General features: G+C 44.9%; 1 protein-coding gene across 1 annotated transcript in view; it reads right to left on the minus strand.

The window, feature by feature from the left end:
- Prdm2 (PR/SET domain 2) overlaps positions 1–20,081 on the minus strand; it is a 111,314-nt gene that overhangs the window by 16,186 nt on the left and 75,047 nt on the right. The window contains exons 7-8 of the mRNA XM_028880663.2: positions 17,901–18,011; positions 9,487–13,879 (exon numbers count right to left, since the gene is read on the minus strand). Coding sequence (XP_028736496.1) covers positions 9,487–13,879; positions 17,901–18,011 — 4,504 coding nt within the window. The remainder of the gene's footprint in view (positions 1–9,486; positions 13,880–17,900; positions 18,012–20,081) is intronic.

Below are 20,081 nucleotides of genomic sequence, written 5' to 3' on the forward strand. Positions count from 1 at the left end.
CAGTGACCATCACCATGAAGACTGCTCAAGCATGTCCCACCCATTTCACAGGGACTCAGTTCCTGAATGTCGCCTGGCAGATACTCGGTGATACCTCCCAAGGTTATGTGACCTTGGTGGGTGTTAACAAGCACTACCGGGCCTTCCTAGGAGCCTGTGTCACCTTCATTAACACTCACAGCCCATGCATGGAGGCCTCGATCTACAGAGCAGGCAACCCAGGCTTGGCCAGCAAGCATTCATTACTGACAGAACCAAGGGAATCATAGTAATTCAGCTGGTTCCTCCAACTCCACTGAAACAAAACCGAGTTTTGGACAAGTGACAGAGGTATCAAGCTGCCATCAGGCATAGTTATATAAATGAAGTGACTTTAATACAAGACAACCAGGTGGCTCCACACTGCAGCTTAGCACAGCAGCTGGGAGATCAGACTACTAGGTATGGCGTCCCCTTACACCAGTGTGGGACAGGATTCAAGTACTGTCATCTTCCCCTCTGTTACCTGTAATGAGAACTGTGCTTCCTTCAGGTCCCGAGAGAGCTCAGAGTGAGGTCCCACTATGCACTCAGAAGAGATGCCATACAAGAAACAGTGGTTACTTTTGTTCCTCAACAGAATTGGTGCATCCCACGGGGTAAGCCGTGGCGCACAGGAATACTCTCCGGATCCACAGCAAGATACAGAATACAGCCTGACACCTGATGGCCTACACGGATGTTTTCTGATTAGCAGGAGCTAGGGGTAGGACTCAACACATCCAGTCATCGCATGGAAACAGAAGCTATCTGAAAATGTTCCTGCATCCTATCTGGGCTGGCAAGGGCTGGGCCTGATTATAGAAAGTGAGGAAGAGGATGCTACTACAACAAAAACTAAATCAACAAGGCTTAAATAACTTCATCCCAATACTGAAATATATCTCATCAAAATACTTATCTGCTTTAAATAGAAAATGTCCTTAAGCACTGCTGTGACAACATCCAAAAGCTGTCATACATTCTTTTTGCTAACCTACACGTGCCTCAAAGTCTAGGATGCTATGAAGTGAGTCCTGTTTAAAATTTACATTTATATTGATGCTAAGACTCAACAGATTACTAAAGTAGAACTTTACAGTAAATGTCTGTCTCAATACTGATAGATTCCTGCTCAGAATATAAACCTGCATCTCACAGTCCCAGACTCTGTGGCTCCCCAAACGACATTACCGTCTTCCTCCATCCAACATCTCAGGGAGCACCTATTACAGGACCCCTGGAGAAGCTGCTTCTTTGGCTGGCTTTCTGCTCTGGTTTGGTAGCTGAACACTAACGTCTTCCATAAGATGTTTATGTTTCTTTTAACATCTGCCTGGATCTCCTATCACTCTACATCAAAGGCTTGAAAAAAGACATCCAGCCAGCACAAGTGAGGCAGAAACCACAGTGTGTGCAAATCCTATTACAGAAATATTTCCAAGACCCTTATGGCTCAAAATTAAATCTATATCTTTTGGAATTGCATTAAGTAATTTAATGCAGTCATGTGGAGCTTAACCAACCCCCCACCTCTAGTTTTCTTGCTTAGTCAGAAGTAAATGAAGCTTACAGAGACCCTTAAGGCCCTAACACCCTTAAAACCCAGGAGAAGAACACTGGTTTAGTTCCCACCACGTCCACGTGACAGCTCACAACTGTTCGAAGAGCACCAGGCACGTATGCACTGTGCATACATAAACACAGGCAAAACTCTCACACACAAGACAAACTTGAAATAATCTTTAAAATAACACCACAGGCAGATCTGATTTTGCATGTAAGGCAGTTTGCTGAAGTTGGAGGAGCCTAGACTAGCCTTCTCTGGGGGCTAATACACAGCTGGCCATGGTCTTCTGTCAGTCCCCCAACCGACTTCTTAAGAATCACTGTTAAACACAAAGGGCATGATGGCGGGGGTGGTGGGCACGCTAATCAGCAACAGACAGAGGATTCTGTGATTCGAGCACTGGCTACAAGTGAGAAAAGCAAAACAAAGAAAGCCAAAAAAAAAAAAAAAAAAAAAAAAAAAAAAAAAAAAAAAAAAACACAAAGGGCATGATGCTAACAAACTTGATTTTACATGCATGAACTCAGTTTCTGTTGCAGTCGACTGATGAAGCAGAAGGTTCCTCTGAGCCTAGTCTGAAAGGAGGGACAGGCTGAGGGAGATGGGGCCAAAGTGCCAGCCAGGGTAGTCCCTCAGCCGTAGGTGTTCTATGTTTACTAATGCCCAAGTCTTTAAAGGAGAAAGTACCAGGATGGCTCCTGAGATCAACCCTAACAGTTCTTGAAGAGGAAAGGGCACTGTGAAGGGAGGTGAAACAGGTAAGTGATGCGCGAGCAGGTGTGAGGCAGTGCCCTAAGGCACAACCTCAAGACTACAGTTGGCAGCAGTTCATGCCTTCCCTAATCACACCCACTCACAAACCCCAGTCTGGTCCTATTTTCTCCTCTGTGAGACTGGGTGCTTTATATATGGAATTTTAATGCAACACAGATGTCATCTTTACCCTCAATTTGGATCTATTATTTGGTATTCCATAGCACCGGCCACTTAAGGTCATGGTGTGGAACAAGTCTGTGGCAGGAAGGCTCAAGGCACAGAAAGGAAGTGGCTTAAAAGGGTCTGAGGGCGCTGTGGCTGCTCCTGCTCCCCTAGGATTTACACGCACCCCAGTCCTGTGCCACTGGTGCGTATGTCTGTAAGTCCAGAGCTCAGGGTTCAGGGACTTCTGCAGTGTCCTGCAGGATGGTCGTAAGGATTAAGTGTGCAAACAGAAGGCTCAAGAACCCACAGATCCTCTAGGGATGGAGTTGCACACTGAAACTCTTGTTCATGGGCTGAAATTAGCCAGAATATTTAAAGCAGAAACTGTCCAGCACTCCTGGGGCTCATAGTCTAAGTTGAGAGGGCTCTTCTAGTGAACTGCAGAAACCCTGGTCCAGAAAGGATTTGGCTCTCTCTTAATGGCCTGCCCACACTTCCAAATATACAACAGTGCTCTAGCAGAAAGTTCACTGGGACCAGATGGGCAAGTGACAATCTCAGGCTGCTGTCAGGGGAGAAAGGCTAGGGGCTGCCAGATCTGGAAAGCCAACAGACAAAACCATTCTCCTTAGCCATCAGCCAAGTCCTTAGGGCACCTGCAAAGTGGCGTGTATATTCACATAATCCTCTCAGTCTACTTGTGCTCTAACGCATTTTCAAAGTAAACTACCCTCTATAAAGTTTTTGGGTTTTTTTTTCCTTTTTTCTTTCTTTCTTTTCTTTTTTTTTTTTTTTTTTTTTTTTGGTTTTTCAAGACAAGGTTTCTCTGTGTAGTTTTGGTGCCTCTCCTGGATCTCACTCTGTAGACCAGGAACTCACAGAGATCCACCTGCCTCTGCCTCCCAAGTGCTGGGATTAAAGGCGTGCGCCACCACAGCCCGACGAAGTTTCTTACAGACATCAATCGAGTACAAGCAAACCTTAATATCCAAAGGCACACCACACAAAAAGTGAACTTGGATGTCAGTAAGCATTTAGATCTAAGTATGAAAATCTGCATTCCCCAGTCATCAGCACTCAAGCATCAAGTTGGTTGCACCTTTCTCATCAATCAGTTTGGGGACAATGACATGAGGACAGCACTCCAAATATGAAGTATGACACCAGAGCAAAGATCGCTAGGAAACCAGACTCACAGGGGTCAGGAGTTTTTGCTTTGCTTTGCTTTTTGGGACTGGGTCTCACTATGTAGCCCTGGCTGGCTATGTAGCCCCCGACTCCTGATTAATGATATGCAGCACTGCACCTTCCTGGGACCAGGATTTTTGTTCATTCTGTTGGCTAACATACATTAAAGTACCTAGAATGGAGCCTGGCACATGTTAAAGACTCAAAACTAAGTTGACTCTAGAAACTATTCTTGCCAGGAAGTACTTGTCACAATGGAGCTTACAACAGCCACGATGGGATCATCCCTGGAAATGACGTGAGGGGCCTCCAAACAGTACAAGGGACAGAAGGCTCTAGTCATTCAGCTTTTTAATGTTTAACAAATATTTCACTTGGCATAAAAGGTAAGAGGAATTGGAATGGAACAGCTCCTGCTTTACCAGATGGACATGGATGGCATGGCTTCTTGGGAGCTCTCCCATTTGGCAAATGTGTCTGAGGTTCCAGTGCCTCTGTCAGAGCCAGGGACACCATGGAGAATGGGAGAAGCACACCCTGTTCTTTATCAGTGTGGGTGGGCCAGCATGCAGGTCCAGCAACAGTCCACTCCTTGCTTTCTGCACACTGGAAACTAAGATCCAGAAAACAGCACTCACCCAAGGCTAACCCACCAAACACTAGGAAAGGACAACAGTCCAATGAACGAACCCTAAGCAGACAGGGTGGGAGGGATGCTGCTTCTCTTTCTCAGAGTACCTCCAAGAGTACCTCCAAGATCTGGCTTCCTGGCAGAGCACTGTGGTGCATCTGCATGCAATTGTGTACAGCATTTCCAAGAACAACTGTTGAAGGCATTTCCAACTTCCATCGCCATCCCCTCCTTCTCACTGGGTTTCTTAGAACCTGGTAGGTAGATTTGTGAATACCTGGACACTTAAGTTGTCAGGCCTGCAGTTCCTTCCCTAGAGGAAGGCCAGATAGTGGACCCTGGGATGAGAAGTGACAGAGTGTCAGACTACAGGAAATGCCTCCTATATACACACATTAAAGCCCCTGGAAGAAACTTAACACAAGCTTCTCTGATTCATGCTTGGGAGCAGTCAATCTGGAAACTAAACTGCAGGCAGCTCAGATGCAGTTGAGACCTCAGGTAACAACACCCCCAGTCCTTTGAACTGTTCTCATAATCCACAATCTTGATCCAGCTAAGTGTCTACCCTCTTAAGAGGAATCAACTGCAATTAGCAAAACCCAATTGACACCACACAGACACAGGTAGAGAGAGGTCCCCAGTCAATGGCTGACTACACAGACTACACACCAAACAAGGTCCAAGTAGCCTGCTCCCCCTTACAGACAAAATGCAGTCCTTTCACAAGTGTTTACAAAGTGTTTATTGGTTACAATGATATAGAATGTGTGTCATCCAAGTCTCCTCTAGTTATCAGGTGTTTTAAATAACATGAAAAAAAATCTTTCTTAGCCATCTAACAAGCAGAGGATGCATCCATTCTAAGAGGGCAAAATAGCAAACATCACTCTTGGATGTCTGTAATAAACTCTGTCAAGGCTACATTGGTTAAGATCAATGAACAATCCCTTTTGTAGGTCAAATGGTAAATTTTAATGTTTCCATTAGAATAGTCTTTATAGCACTCTGCAACAAGAAGCAACAAAATAACTAACAGCAAACTTCAGTACAGCAGACACTGTCCAGATTAACAATGCAAACAAAAATGTAAGATGTAAATCACATAATACAATTGAAGCACCCAAAACAATTTAAATAATTTTAAATATTTTATTTTAAACTGCTACAAATGCTTTATACAGTATTTCAACACCAAGTCTCCTTAACAGAAATGTAACAAAATGGGAATGACAGTGAAAGGTTAAAGTGGCACAAATTCATCAAACAAGTATTAAACTACAAATTTTAAGAGGTAGATTACTTTTAAGGTTGAGTACAAAACACAGCATGAATAAAATGTAGCCATTTTCCACCACCTCAGTCATGAATTTGGGGGAAGTGTCAGGACTCGTGGAGAAGTGGTACTGATCCACTTCAGAAGGAAGAGGCCAGTCTGCTGTTTTCAATCTACTGAGACTCAAGTGTAAGGCCTGGTGTGCTGATACAGACAGCTATACAGGACTGGATGCTTTCCATAGTCTGATACACTGCTACATAGCATCTCGTAACACAACAGCTATAAATTAGTGCCAGGCAGTGAGAGGATAACATCCACTTGGGATAAATAAACATGACACTGATAGAGCCATAAAAAGGAGTCCATATCCAATCTGGCTTCCTCTGCATTATACTGGCAAAATCTGCTTGTGATTTTTAAGAGTCAAGGGGTAGAAATCAGCTAAATGCCTCTCTGTGTAATATAGGCAAAAGAAAGGAAGGCATCAAGGGCTGGTGTGTAAGCAAGTGTTCTGAAGTGAGTGCACCCGATCTGCCACTCCTGAAACTACAAGGACCACTGATAAACAACAGCACTTGCTTTGCAAGGTTCAGTTCAATCACTCCCTTATCTGCTCTCTGCCCAGACTCAAGGGCCACACTCAGAGCTGGGTTGCCAGTCCAGTGATGTGGAAGGAGCCAGTTCATCTAGCCCGTCTTATGGCACCCTGGCTCTTTGGATCTCAATTCCCCGAGAGCCCAGCACACATGTGAGAACACACCAAAGAGACTCTAACCTGACTCTAACCAGGGCAAGAAGCCTGCTGGCAAGCAGCTGTATGTTCTTGCAAGCTGGGTAGAGTTTGCGTCCTTTGCCGTAGTGCGTATCCTAAGTTGAGCATGCAATACCTTTTTGTCAGTTAAGGTTTGTTTTGTGGGAGTGGGGGCTTTTCTACAGGAAGTTCCTAGAAAATAAGAAAACTGAAGATAAATGACAACATAACACAACCTTATATGAACTGACCATGTTAAAGGGAAAAAAAAGGTGAAATGACTATAAGACAAATGTCACTAAGACAGAAACACATACACGACTCTTAGAGTTTTAGAAACTCCACACCTGCTCCAAAAGACACAGGGCTGTTTCTCACCCATGGTGGGTGGGGCTGTCAGCAGAGAGGGGTACTTTGTTAACTCAGCACTTGGTGCTGGTGGTGGAGAACCTGTCCCAAAGTTGCTTCTTTTCTAGCTTTCTAACTTGTGGACATGGGGGTGGGGGTGTTGTGGAAAATGTTGCTTGGATAGAGCGGCCCTTTGGATTACAGGGGAGAACATGGTAAGAATCTGATTTACTCTCTGGCAAGGAATCCTTAACAACATATCCAAAGGCAGTAGCAAGAAGGCCCAGGCAAACTGTGCTACACACTCAGGACAAGGGTCACCTGCTTGTGTGTGTGTGTGTGTGTGTGTGTGTGTGTGTGTGTGTGTGTGTGTGAGTGCTGTGTGTATGTGGTTTTGTTGAGAAAAACATTTGGAGCACATGGCCTTTTACCCCCAGAATGGCGTATCAGCAGTGGCCAGCTGATAATCTGTAGAGTCCTGTGCTCAATGCTGTGTTCTGGTACATGCATGTGGCTGGTGGCAGTCATGTCCTTGAAAAATTGCAGAACCCTACAATGGCTTTCAAATAATCATGGTTTGCTGCAATCAACAACAAACAGGAAGGAATGAGTTGCAAGTTCTGCAGAGCTGAGGACAGCAAATCCCTGCAACATGGGAGCTTGCATCAGGGAGACTCTTGTAAGCCAACTAAGAGAAACACTGGGGCAGAGGACCACTGTCAGTAAATGTTCCTCTCTTGTCAGCATACAACACACAAGCACTAAGAATGAGCTCAGTCTAGCCTGTATCAGCCCTGAGTTAGAGAACACCTGGTGTACATGTGTCAGCAGCCAGGAATCCTACTGCTGTCTACATTTGCAATGGGATACTAATAACCAAAACATACTCTGCACAAATGTCCAGTCTTATATCTAGGCAGTCAAACATCATGTTCCATTGGACATTTGGTTTTTAATTGTCCAAAACAGCTCATGAGGTTGTAGCCCCAATGGTTGATGCCCAGCATCCTGCAGATCTGTCTACAACACAGGGGCAATGACTCACAAAGGAAAAGGATTAGCCACCGGGACATCTACTGCACCTAGGTCTATTATTGAGTGCACGACTCATGTTTTCGTTATCCGTTCCTTTAGTGATTCCTTTTAGACCACCTTTAACTCCAGCAATGTAACTCTGTTAACTATCAAAATAGTTTAAATTTACTGGAGCAAAGATGAGAGATATATTTTGGGGCATTTTAGCCTTAAGGAGTCTTTACAACACCAGATAAGAGTGAAACAAGTGAACTTACACATGCACACTCAGCTCTTATGTTTTCAAACATTTACCCTTGAAAAGTCTAAACAGGATCCAGTATGAAAGGAAATGCGTTTAGAAAATACTAGAACAGAGTAGATTCTAAAGCATCAACTACCTGGAGGTGTTCTGGTAACCCACAAAAATGATGGTTCAATAATGTTCCATTGGTGTAGAACTCTCTAGAACAGAGGCCAGTAACAAGCAGGGAGCGCTGATGACTGAAAACAGTGCTTTCTATCACCACAACCAACTCCACGATGCCACCTATGCACCAGTGTGGCCAAAGATGACCAGATCTATATAGCAACTAACACTCAGCACATTTTGAAGTACCTTTAAAAATTCCAACCATTCAGGGCTATAGTATATCGTTGAAATCAGCCTTTGTTTGGTGCCCATGATCTAGAGCTTTCCTTTGCTATGCTTCAAGGCACACTAGCACCAAGAACTCTACCTGATCGTCATACGGTGACACTGAAATCTTTGTAGGCTTAGGTCTTCTCCAAAACAAGTCACTCTACAGCTGTCCCTCATTCTGTTTGTTTCCAACACCCAGAATTATAGCCATGACAGTCCAGAATCTAAGCAGGCTGCAAACAAGGTGTCCAAGTATTTGCAGAGATGCCTTCTGATGGCCACTGACTAGGGACATGGGGGCATTATATGGGAATTCCAAGTGTATATCAACTCAGCCTGAGAAGTCAATGTAACAGATTGAACTAGGGCCATAACATCATCCTGTCTGTCCCTGAGAACAGTTTGTAATGTGAGGAGAACATGGAATAAGGCAGTAAGGTCAACTTAGATGAAATGAAATCTAATGTTATGGGGAAGGCACTGAGCCTCAGGGCCACAGGGCCCTGCCTCCCTGCAATCTCAGTGCCTATTCCACTCTTCTTGCCCATTGGAACCTTGACTGCTGATCACACTATGGCTGTAAGCAGAGGGCTGGAGGGGGAATATAAGGCATTTTTAAGATATATGGTATTTTATTTTTAAGCAACATGGTAAATTTTTAAAATTCAAACACTAGCAAATGGAAGCATTAATAATAAACAGTCTTAGACATTAGTAGGTATGCTTAAGTCACAAACTACTATAAAAGAGTGCACTGCAGTTGCTAATGGACTTGTGACCCACTTTACCCTAAGGAATGCAGGACCAGGAACCAACACATGTGGCAATGAAACATTGCTCAAGATGTGAATTAAGAGAACCTCATCTTTTCACACGAGGAAATGGGTTCAAGCTCCATCCAAAAATTAGAGAAATGGTACCACTTTGTGAGTACTAAGTCTGAAATAAATGTATTTATTCATCTGTACAGCAGCCAAAGCAGCAAGGGTATGCTACAAATTATGCAACTGCCACTTTGCTAAAAAGCTCGTGTCAACATTTTATAGGAGGGGGAAACCAAACCATCCTCCAGGCCGGCTACAGCTCTCCTGGCGGTCCTCACATCCCCGAGCTCAGGGCTTACCTCAAGTCCTTCAGCTCATGCCTGGCACTGCTGTCCTCTCTCCTGCTTTCACTCAGGTCTGCAGCAGCTGCCAGCTGAAGGCTTCTGGTGATGGGGCCCCCACTCCGCTCTCTAGACTTCACTATGAAGCGGTCTGTTCTTTTCTTACTGGCCAGAGCAGTCTTGCTCTGTACAACAGCTTTGCTCTTCTGCACTCTCACATGCAGATTTCGGGACGATTTGCTTGAGAGCTGAGCACAATGACTCTTGGCAACAGCCTTGGACTTTTTGCCCTCAACATGAGTAATTTTGGCCATTCTTATAGGACTGGAGTTCCTCAAGGATGAAGAGCTTGCTTTTTTGGATTTGACTGAAGCTGCAAACTTGACATTCTGTCTGGATCTGAAGGATGAGGAGGGCAGTGAGGCTTGGGCAGGGCCTGAGCTCCGAGCTCTGGTCTTGCCCAAGGGCGCCTGCGTGCTCTGCATCTTAATCTCCGTGTCCGCGGTCCGTCTCCGGGGATTGCTGCTGCTGTTTCTGTCACTGCTGGCTGGTGATGCGTGGCCACCTTTCTTAGATGAATGGGAAACTTTTCTTTTGGAAGGAGAAAGGGGTTTTTTAGGACAGCTGAAAGCGGCGTGCTTATTCAAGCTGCCGATATATGTGAACTCCCTGTCACAGTAAGGGCAAATGTGCGAGGATACCTCAGAAGTGTCCTTCAGGTCTGTCTTCTGCTTTGCAGATCTGTTCTTCTGAAGGATCGCTTTCTGGACCAGCTGATTTTTCTTCTTCAGTGCACTTAGCTTGAGCTTATTGGGAGACATTTTGCTGAGTTCAACATTGAAGCTCAGTCTCTTGGGCTGCCCCATCCGTCTGAAGGCGTTTTTCCCAGAGTTGTCTAAAACCACCACTCCATTTTTGGGTTGCACAGTTTGTTTCAGGGGCACTGGGTTTTTCTTAGGGGTGTACCTCTTCTTGTCACTTGCAGATGCACATGCCAAGATATGTTTATGCAGCTCAGGCATATTATCAACACCCTTTCCACACTTTGTGCAGCGAATGGCAGTCGTGAAAGTCTGTGGAATATTGTGGGTAGTGAAGTTTGTGGCCGTTACGCCAATACCCATGGGGTTTCGATGGTGGTATTGAAATGGAGGTGGTTTAAAGCTCGGGTAGTGCTGATTGAGACCAAGTCGGACATCTGGATCTTTCGTCTTTATTCCAGAAGCCATTATTTTGATGGTCGTGTAAAGCTCTTCAGAGGAATCATTTAACTCCTCCTCTCTAGAAGTTTCCAAAGGCTCTTCTGGCAAACTCTGAATATGCTCCACATGGGCCTTGCTGGGGTCTGTGAAGTTCTGGGGCCTCAGGGTCCCACTTTCAAACTCGTGATGTGTGCACACCTCATCTGGGTGGAGATCTCGCTGGTGCTGCTGTAAATTGCACAAGAAGGCAAACTCTTTCTTACACACCGAACACACAAAGATATTCCCAACTCCGTGAAGCAGAAATCGATGCTCTGACAGGTCAGTCTTACCCTTAAAAAGCTGCACACAAAACTCACATTTGAAGGGCCATTCTTCAGCATGAACAGATAAATGTTTGGTTAGATCTTTAATGGAAAGGAAAGGTGATTCACAGACATTGCAAACAAAGTTTTTGCTGAATGTTTCTTGGACAACACTCTGTCCACCTGCAGGTGGGGCCTCTTCCTTGGGTTTCAGAACTTCACTCTCTGACTCTTCCTGTTTGAAAGTTATTGCAGGGAGTGATGCTTCCAGGTTGTCACCAGAGGAAAGCACAGAGGACACTGCTGAGAGAGGAGGAGGTGAGGGAGATGTGGAGGAGCATGAAGAGGAGAAGGAAGAAGGAGAGGAGGAGGAGGAGGAAGAAAGTGTCGGAGGTCCAGGGGACGCAGCAGACATGAGTGGCTCCACAGGAGGAATGGGGGAGGGTGAAGGGGACACTGTGGGGGAGAGAACCGGGAGAGGGGACTGGGCAGTGGCCTGTGAGAATGGAGAGGGGCACTGCTGAGGAGACGCATCTGAAGAGGGAGTGGGGAGAGGGACAGTGGGAAGGAGGGGAGGTGGCGGAGTGGCAACCGTCAACACAGGAGGGCACGGGGGAGGGGAAGAAGGCTCTGTGGGGGTCAAGAGAGGAGGCAGCTGACCCGAAGACAGGGAGGCTGTCTGTAGAGAGGGTGATGAAGGACCAACTACTTCTGGTGGGGACTCGACAGCAGGGGCTGAGGAACTCGAGTCAGGACCAAGTTCAGGATCTGGCTGTGTATCTAGAGATTTACAAGGACTTGGGCTTCTGGTCACCTCTGGGGTGGTTTCTGTAGGTAAGCTAACACCATTATACTCATTGAGAAGAACCTTTTGTAGCATGCAGGTGGTTGGTTTCTTCTTCTTTGCAGCACCACAGGCTGGCTGTGCTGAATGGTTCTCTTTGAATTCCTTGCCTTCAGTATCACAAGGCTTTTTATGCACACTGAGATCCAATACAGATTCCCATGGGACTGGAGTCTTGCCTGTGCCCTCGGACTTCTGTTTGACCCCGCTGGATAAATCCAATGGCTGTTGGTTGCACACACTGCTGAAAGTAGAATTGGCTGCCCACTCTTTTGTTATTTTGTATTCATCAAAGCAAGGAGGGCTTCCAGTTTCTCTCTCATCTCTCCCAGACAAACTCCATGCTGGTGAGTCACTACGATTTTCTAATTTGGGTTTCTTAGAAGTCAGAACTGTATCTGTCCATGCTGCTTTCCCATCACTTGGTTTCCCAAAGTCTCGAAGGGCAGGACTGTGCTGTGGAGAACTGGGTGGAGAGCTGGTGCGCCTCTTAAACCTACTAGAGGTCACTGGTAACATAGATGCTGGAGTGGATACACACACGGGACCTAACTTGGGAATCTCAGCCGCTGAAAGTCCTGCAGGAGGAGTCAGTTTGTCCTGGGTCTGAAGAAGCTGCTTGAGCTTTGAAGATAAATAGACACCCTTCTCTTTATGGAAAGACACTACCTCTGTTGTGGATATGCTCAGAGGCAAACTTAAGGAACATGAGGGCGCTGTGGAGTCAGAATCTGCTTCAGCTTTGATTTTGGGGAGTACAGGTGGACTGGCAGTTCTCCGTTTCTTGGACTCACAATTTGTGCTACTGGGAGACTCTTTGGGAAGATCATCTGTTACAGAGACCTGGGTGCTCTTTATATTTTGAGTAATTTCCACTGTTACTGGGGCAAGCAGACAATCTATGCCATATAAGTGTGCAGAATTAGACTCCATCTCAATCACATCACAATTACTAGTGCTGTTGTTAGTCTGAATCTTACCATCAATATAGTAATTTAGGTTTTCAGAGATGTTGCTTGAAATGTCCATAATGTAGACATCGTCAGCTTCCCCTTCCTCCTCTGGCTCTGTGCTTGGTACATAGACATTCTGGGAGGGTGGGGCCTGCTCTGCTGGTGGCTGTGGCTCTTCCAGGAGTCCTCCTTTTCGACGGACACCTTTGGGAATCAGATGGCGTTCATGAACCCTGCGCTGATGTCGTCTCATATTGGTGTGAGTTCCAAATACCTTTTTGCAGTATTTGCAGGGATGAAGTTCTTTAACTTCGCCGTTCTCTTCCACGAAAGATGACTTTATTATTTCCTGGGAGGCTTTCTCTGAGTTCAATATCAGACAGTCTTGTCCAAGTTGAGGTGGACTTGACTCATCTTTAGAAGTGACATTTTCCCCCTTGCCATCATCTAGGTCCTCTGAGGGCTGTAGTGTCACGCTGGGTCTCCTCTTTAACCCCGCTTCATGGCGACGTTCATGTCGTCTTCTGTTAATCTGTGTGCCAAACGCTTTCCCACAGTACTTGCACTTGAAAGCATGATTGATTGTAGACATGTGGATATGCATGTGACGTTCAAGCCCTTGCTTAGTTGCAAATTTTCTTTCACAATGCTGACATGGAAACATAAATGTTTCAAATGCATCACCGTTGGCCTCCTCTCTAGTTCTAGAGATGTGGAGAAGAGGGGCCATGTCTGGAGAGTCTTCAGAAGTTTCATTTGAAATGCTCTGTGGTTCTTCTAATAAATCCTCTGGCTTTTCTTCACATCGTATTTCTGGCTCTTTCACAGAGCTTTCATTCAGCATGTCAGCTTCTTCCTCCCCATCTTCTTCCAACTCCTCCTCTTCTTCCAACTCCTCCTCTTCATCCTCCTCCTCTTCTTCCTCTTCCTCCAGATCATTGGTCTCACAGTCTGTGACTTCTTGTTTCCCATCTGGCTCTGGCTGTGGCTCGCAGGCAGGGAGAGGGATGGCCACCTGTGGAACTGCATCCTGGCTGATCACCTCAGGAAGAAGGGCTGGCTGCTCAGGTGCGGAAGCCAAAGGCCTCTTGTCCTCTTCCTTAGGACCTAGGGGCACAGAGGAACAGAAGCACAAAGGTAAGGACACACTGGCTACGTGTGATCAACTCCTATGACTTCACTGCCAGAAGACACTAAGATATATGAGCAAGAACACTCCATTTATAGAGGTAGCTGGTGCAAATACCTTCTACTGACTTAACAAATGAAAGGGACTGCTTAGCACTAGGGAACACTCCGGACACTTCAGGACAAGCAGATCCACAGGGTACTGAGCTTTTTGTTTACAAAAAACGTAGTGCCTACAATGGTGTTGGAACAGTCAGTATTAACTGTAAGGAGACTAGCTGTAAATTCCAATTTCTCATGATTCAAAGGACTTGCTGAGCCTATCAGATTAGATTCTTGACAATGTACCTAAAGGACGAAACCAGAACTCATTCTGATATAATCAGTTCTTCAAGTCAAAGAAACTTTCTATCGCTTAGAAGCCTAATCTAATTGTTATGAATCAGGAGCACTTCACTGAAGAAAACAGCAATCTCCAATTACTTGTGACACTATATGCTTATTCCCACCTAAAGTAGACAGTCCAGAGGAGGGCTTGCTAATGAAGCCACAGTTGAGCAGAGACATAAAGAAAATAAGTTACACAATCGCCTGGTGGACAGAATGCACTGGACAGAGAAAGCAGCCAATACATTAGTTCTAAGTCAAGATGGCACTAAGCAGGTTCAAGATTGGAAAGGCTGTAAGAGAGAGTTGGGAAAAGGCCAGGAGATGAGATTAGAGGTAACCCAGGACCTAGATACCATGAGAAGCTAGCCATTACCCTGAGTCAACAGGGAGGTGGTTCTAACAGAGAAGTTATATGGCTCCACTTTAAAGAGAATCAATCAGGTTGCTCACTGGAAGGAAAATGGAAAACCTAGGTGGGTAAGGGAGGGAGGTGGTAAGAAGAGCTCATTGCTCTAGGAGAGGTACAGGACAGTGACATACAGGTAGTAGGATGGGGAAGGGGGTGGAAGTAATCAGACCCTGGGTACTAGTATTTGGGAAATGAAGCTGACAAAATGTGCTTATTAACTGGCTGTACTGAGAAGCCAGAAGACTGCAGAAAAACTGCAATAATCCTGCTTACCAACCCACATTGACTACAGGAAGAGCAGGGATATCTATGTACACGTATAGACATGTGACAGAGAGAAATCATGAGTTTACTTAGGATGAACTAAAGTTTAGGATATGGTAATATAGTTGTCCCACTGAAGATATTAAGTAGAATCTTGAGGTCAACACCGAGGCTGGGGCACCTGCCTATACCCAAGTCCTCAGGGGAGAGAGGTTAATGAGCAATGAACTTCAGACTACCTAGAAAGGGGACAGGCAAGGAAGGACTATATCCCAGACACTGAGAGGGTGTTATGGCTAATATCTGTCAGCTTGACCTACCTAGGAAAAAGGAACATCAACTGGGGAAGTGCCTCCAGTATATATATTAGCCTATAGGCATGTCTGTGGGGCATTTTCTTGATTGATGGTTGATGTTGGAGGGTCCAGTCTACTGTGGGCAAGGCAAGCCCTGGGCATGTAATCCCAGGTTGAATAAAACAATGTAGCTGAATTTGAGCCTTGAAGCAATCCAATAAGCAGTGTTCCTCCATGGTCTCTGCTTCAGTTCCTGCCTCGGCTTCCCTCATTAATGGGCCATAACCCATAAGCCAAATCAACTGTTTCTTCCCCTACGTGCTTTTTGGTCATTGTTTTATCACGGCAACAGAACACAAACTAGGACTGAGAGTGAGGAATATCCTCTAGGTCAAGAAACAAGTCACAAGGAAGGAATGGTCTGTTCAGTCCAGAGCTGCAGGATGCTGGGTAAATAAAGGACTAAAACTGGGGTATGCTCCATTTGCCAACAGGGAGGTCTGGTGACCAAGACAACAGCCACAGCAGAACAGTGAGGACAAATTCTCAAAGGGAAGGGAAAGGAAGGAATGTTAGGAGCTCTTTCAAGGTTCTCTCTCTATATATATAGGACTTGTGGATGAAAAGGAACAGAAGACTCTTCCAGATCAAAGCTAAGAGGAAGATGCAGCATGAATGCTGGTAGGGTGGTCCACATGTCACCTGCCCAATAAGAAGGACCAACTGCTATGCTATTGAATTCAGCCCCTTCACCCATAGTCACCCTCAGAATTCAGAAAACTGCAAAAGAGGCAGAGCTACAATTTCTCTACACCAAGTAAACTGGCCAACTCTTCAAGTTTCCTGACAGATCCCCATGAAGCATGCACAATAGACAGCATGAGTCACACCAGACTGTCAGGACCCTTAGCCCTACCTCTCACACACATCCCAAGTTTATAGCAGGAGCCACACACAGCAAGCAAGCAACTATCCTATAATAGACTAATGGCCATATGTGGTGTGAAGTATGCTATGCAGGCTAACCCAAAGTTCATAAGGATCAAGGATGGAGAGGGAAGAACAACAGAGGGCAATCAAAGTGAGGGACAGAAAGCATCTGCATACAGAATCATTTGGGATACTGAACTATGGGATGGATGAAGAGACTGAGAAAAAGACTTTCCTGAATGCTGAGACCAAGGCGGGAATGGTGCTGTTGGACAATAAGCTATGAGACAGAGGCAGGAAAGAGCGGTCCAACTGTCGGGATACAACAGGCTGTCCACAGACAGGGACCACTACAGAGAGGAAATGCTAAAGAGCGCCCAAATGCTACAAGCTCTGCAAATACAAAGGTAAGAATAAAAGTTCACTTAACCACCTAGGCATTAGCCCTCTTGCTATTTCCTAGAAACAGAGGTCCTACTTCTCCCACCTGTGGCTACCTCCTTAGCAATAGGCTCCTGTTTCTAAATAGAAATCAGCCTTCTCTCCCTTAGACACATTTTATATTTTCCGTGTGCTCTCAACAAGCCGGGAGAGCAATCAATAATATTAGTAATACATTTTAAATGAGCTCTCCGATATTTTTAACAAGCACCCAGAACACTGGACCAAAGTCAACATGGGACAACAGGAATCTATTTCCATGGCTCCAAAAGGTCTTTCTAGAATTTGTTTTCTGTGATAATCTGTAGTTTCCTTAGGTTTTAAAAGTGTCTACAATTGATGATCAATCTGGTTTGACACTATCTAAAGCAGTGGTTCTCAACATTCCTAACGCTTTCTGTCCTCTTGGGCTTTCAAACATGAGGGCTGGAAGACCTTGGGTCAGCAGCTACACTAGGCAGAGTGACCAGCACTACCAAACACTGGGCCTCAGCATCGAGTGTCTCTCTCATGGTTTAATGGTTCAGCAGGGAACAATAACTCTTGACTTACTAAAGGGACCTCTTACATTTTCAAACTCTACTTTTAAATAAAAATTGTTTAGCAATTTTTGTATTGTTCAAACAAATGTCTTAGCAAATTTTGCTCTCAGGAGGCAAAAGTTATATTGAACTCATCTCACTTCCCCCACTGTGTAAAGCACAAAGGGAGGTTTAGGGGTGGAGGGAAGCTCCCCTTCTTCCAGTTAATTCCTTCTGTTTAAAAATCACACTGACCTCCTACCTGATTCCCTCGGTCACCCTGATGGCCATGTACACAATGAACCCATCCTTTCCTGAGTCACAAAAGGGCATAAAAATTGTGATTCTTTTGAGTGTTGTCATCACCAACAGGGCAAATAAGTGACCATAAAAGGCATTCAAGATATTGATAGCCCCAACCCCCTCCCCTCCCCCCACACAAATGTTTCTTGCACGAGTCACAAGCCTGTGTTCTGAAATCTGCCTGTCTGTGTCATGATGAACAACTCTTGGGCAAGCTCCTGTCGCTATGTGAATTTGCCTGTATCAAACTAAGAAGACACATAAAAGTCCCAAATATGGAAGAGGTGGGGTGTGGAAAGTTCAGTTTCTACACTAAACTCAAGACGGCTTTCTTGCTAGTTGAGCCCTCTCTAGTTCTTGGCAGCTTCTCAGGTGGGCAAGCCAGAAGATAAAAGATAGGATGACGTAATAACACATACCCAGATCACCAAGATCTCATCACTTACCTTCTTCAGAGCCTCTCATGTTTGCAAAGGTGGAGTCGGGCTCACTTGCCTTCAGCTGTGTGGCCTGGGTTCTGAGGCCTTTGTTTTTATTCTCTTGGGATTTCTTCTTTCCTGAAATACAGCATGCATTTATTTACTCATTCATTCACATCACACTGATCTTAGAGACAATTATTAACCAAAGCAAAGTAAACTGTATTTGTAGGCAATTTTAGCATTTTGGATTTCTAAAAAAAGGAATGGATGACTGACTGTAAATAACATCAAATCTATCAAAGAAAAAAGAAATTCATAAGTCCTACACTTTTAGATGCTCAGTCCTTAGTGTCACAGCTGTAATAGCTATCCAATTAATGAACAATGTATTCTCAAAAAGTTAGCAACAGGCCAGGCGGCGGTGGCGGCGCATACCTTTAATCCCAGTAGTTGGGAAACAGGGGCAGGCAGATCTCTGATTTCAAGGCCAGCCTGATCTACAGAGCGAGTTCCACAACAGCGGGGCTACACAGAGCAACCCTGACCCTGTCTCGAACACAACAAAAATAATGATACAAAAGAAACTTTAGAATCACCAAAGTTTGAAATCATATAAATAATATATGGGCAAAGGCATATTAGAGAGAAACAATAAGGTGTAACTTAAAACCTTTTTATTAAGATAACCTATTGGTTAAGCTAGGATAATCCCTAACTGCAACTTCTACTTGAATCCCAGCACTTGGGAGGCAGAGGCAGGTGGATCTCTGTGAGTTCGAGGCCAGCCTGGTCTACAGAGTGAGTTCCAGGAAAGGAGCAAAGCTACCTGAGAAACCCTGTCTCAAAAAACCACACACACACACACACACACACACACACACACACACACACACACACACACACAAGTAGTAGACATTGCACTGCATTATGAAGGATAAATATGGCTCAACATCAAATGCAGAGTGATCATGAACAACTCCATCAGCCAGCATAGCCCTTGTTTCAGTAATAACATGGGGAGAGGCACACAAAGTTCAGGAAATAAATATTAAGTGCATTTCAAATGATCCCAAAGCACAGAAGGTTAGATTCAAACATGACATCTCCTGAGAAGCTACAGCAATGAACTGAATCCCCAAAGGAACACAGCAGAGTACACTGCAGGTCCAGTCCTGAAGGACTGACACCAAATTGGTCATCAGATCCAGGGGAGTCTCAAGTCCCTTACCAAACACTCCCTTCTCTTCTGGCACTGTTCTCCCCACCCCATCCCAAAACCCCCCATGTTTCCCTGCTTTTCCTAAACAAGCCTTCTCCCCCTTTATGTCCACCTCAGCTAAAGACAAACAAGAGCCGGGCAGCAGTGGCGAACGCCTTTAATCCCAGCACTCAGGAGGCAGAGCCAGGTGGATCTCTGTGAGTTTGAGGCCAGCCTGGTTTACAGAGAGATCCAGGACAGGCACCAAAACTACACAGAGAAACCCCGTCTCCAAAAAAATAAAAAAAGGAAGCCACTCACCACTCGGAACACAAAGAAATCACATTCTGATAGTCTCAGACAACCACAGGAAGAATAAAGACAACTGATGAAAACTAATGTCAGAAACTCAAAATGACATAACTGAAAAGATCATTAGATTAAAAGTACAGAAATCAATTATAATATAAAGTACTAACTAAAAAGATTTTGATAGCCGGGCGGTGGTGGCGCACGCCTTTAATCCCAGCACTCGGGAGGCAGAGCCAGGTGGATCTCTGTGAGTTCGAGGCCAGCCTGGGCTACCAAGTGAGTTCCAGGAAAGGCGCAAAACTACGCAGAGAAACCCTGTCTCGAAAAAGAAAAAAAAAAAAAAACAAAAAAAAAAATTTTTTGATAAAATTTTAACAGATATAACAAGAAAACAAACTACGCAAAACAAGTCATTTAATTTGTTAAGTCTTCAAAAAGAAAATCCTAAAATATCATTTTAAGTGCCCAAATCTTTAGCCAGTAAGAAAACATGCTTAGTTTTTGTCTTTTTAATTTGGGGGGCAGAGGGGTTGTTCTTACAACTATATGGTTAAAAACTCCTGACAGTATGCCCACATGTTCTTTTCCACCTGCAGTTAAAGAACACACATATGATCAGAAGCACCTCCACTCTGGTATGGCTAGAAGTCAATGGGCAGAGGATCATGGCAATGGTTGATTCCATCTCCAGGTGA

The sequence above is a fragment of the Peromyscus leucopus genome, chromosome 2, assembly GCF_004664715.2.
Source record: "Peromyscus leucopus breed LL Stock chromosome 2, UCI_PerLeu_2.1, whole genome shotgun sequence".
NCBI lineage: Eukaryota > Metazoa > Chordata > Mammalia > Rodentia > Cricetidae > Peromyscus > Peromyscus leucopus.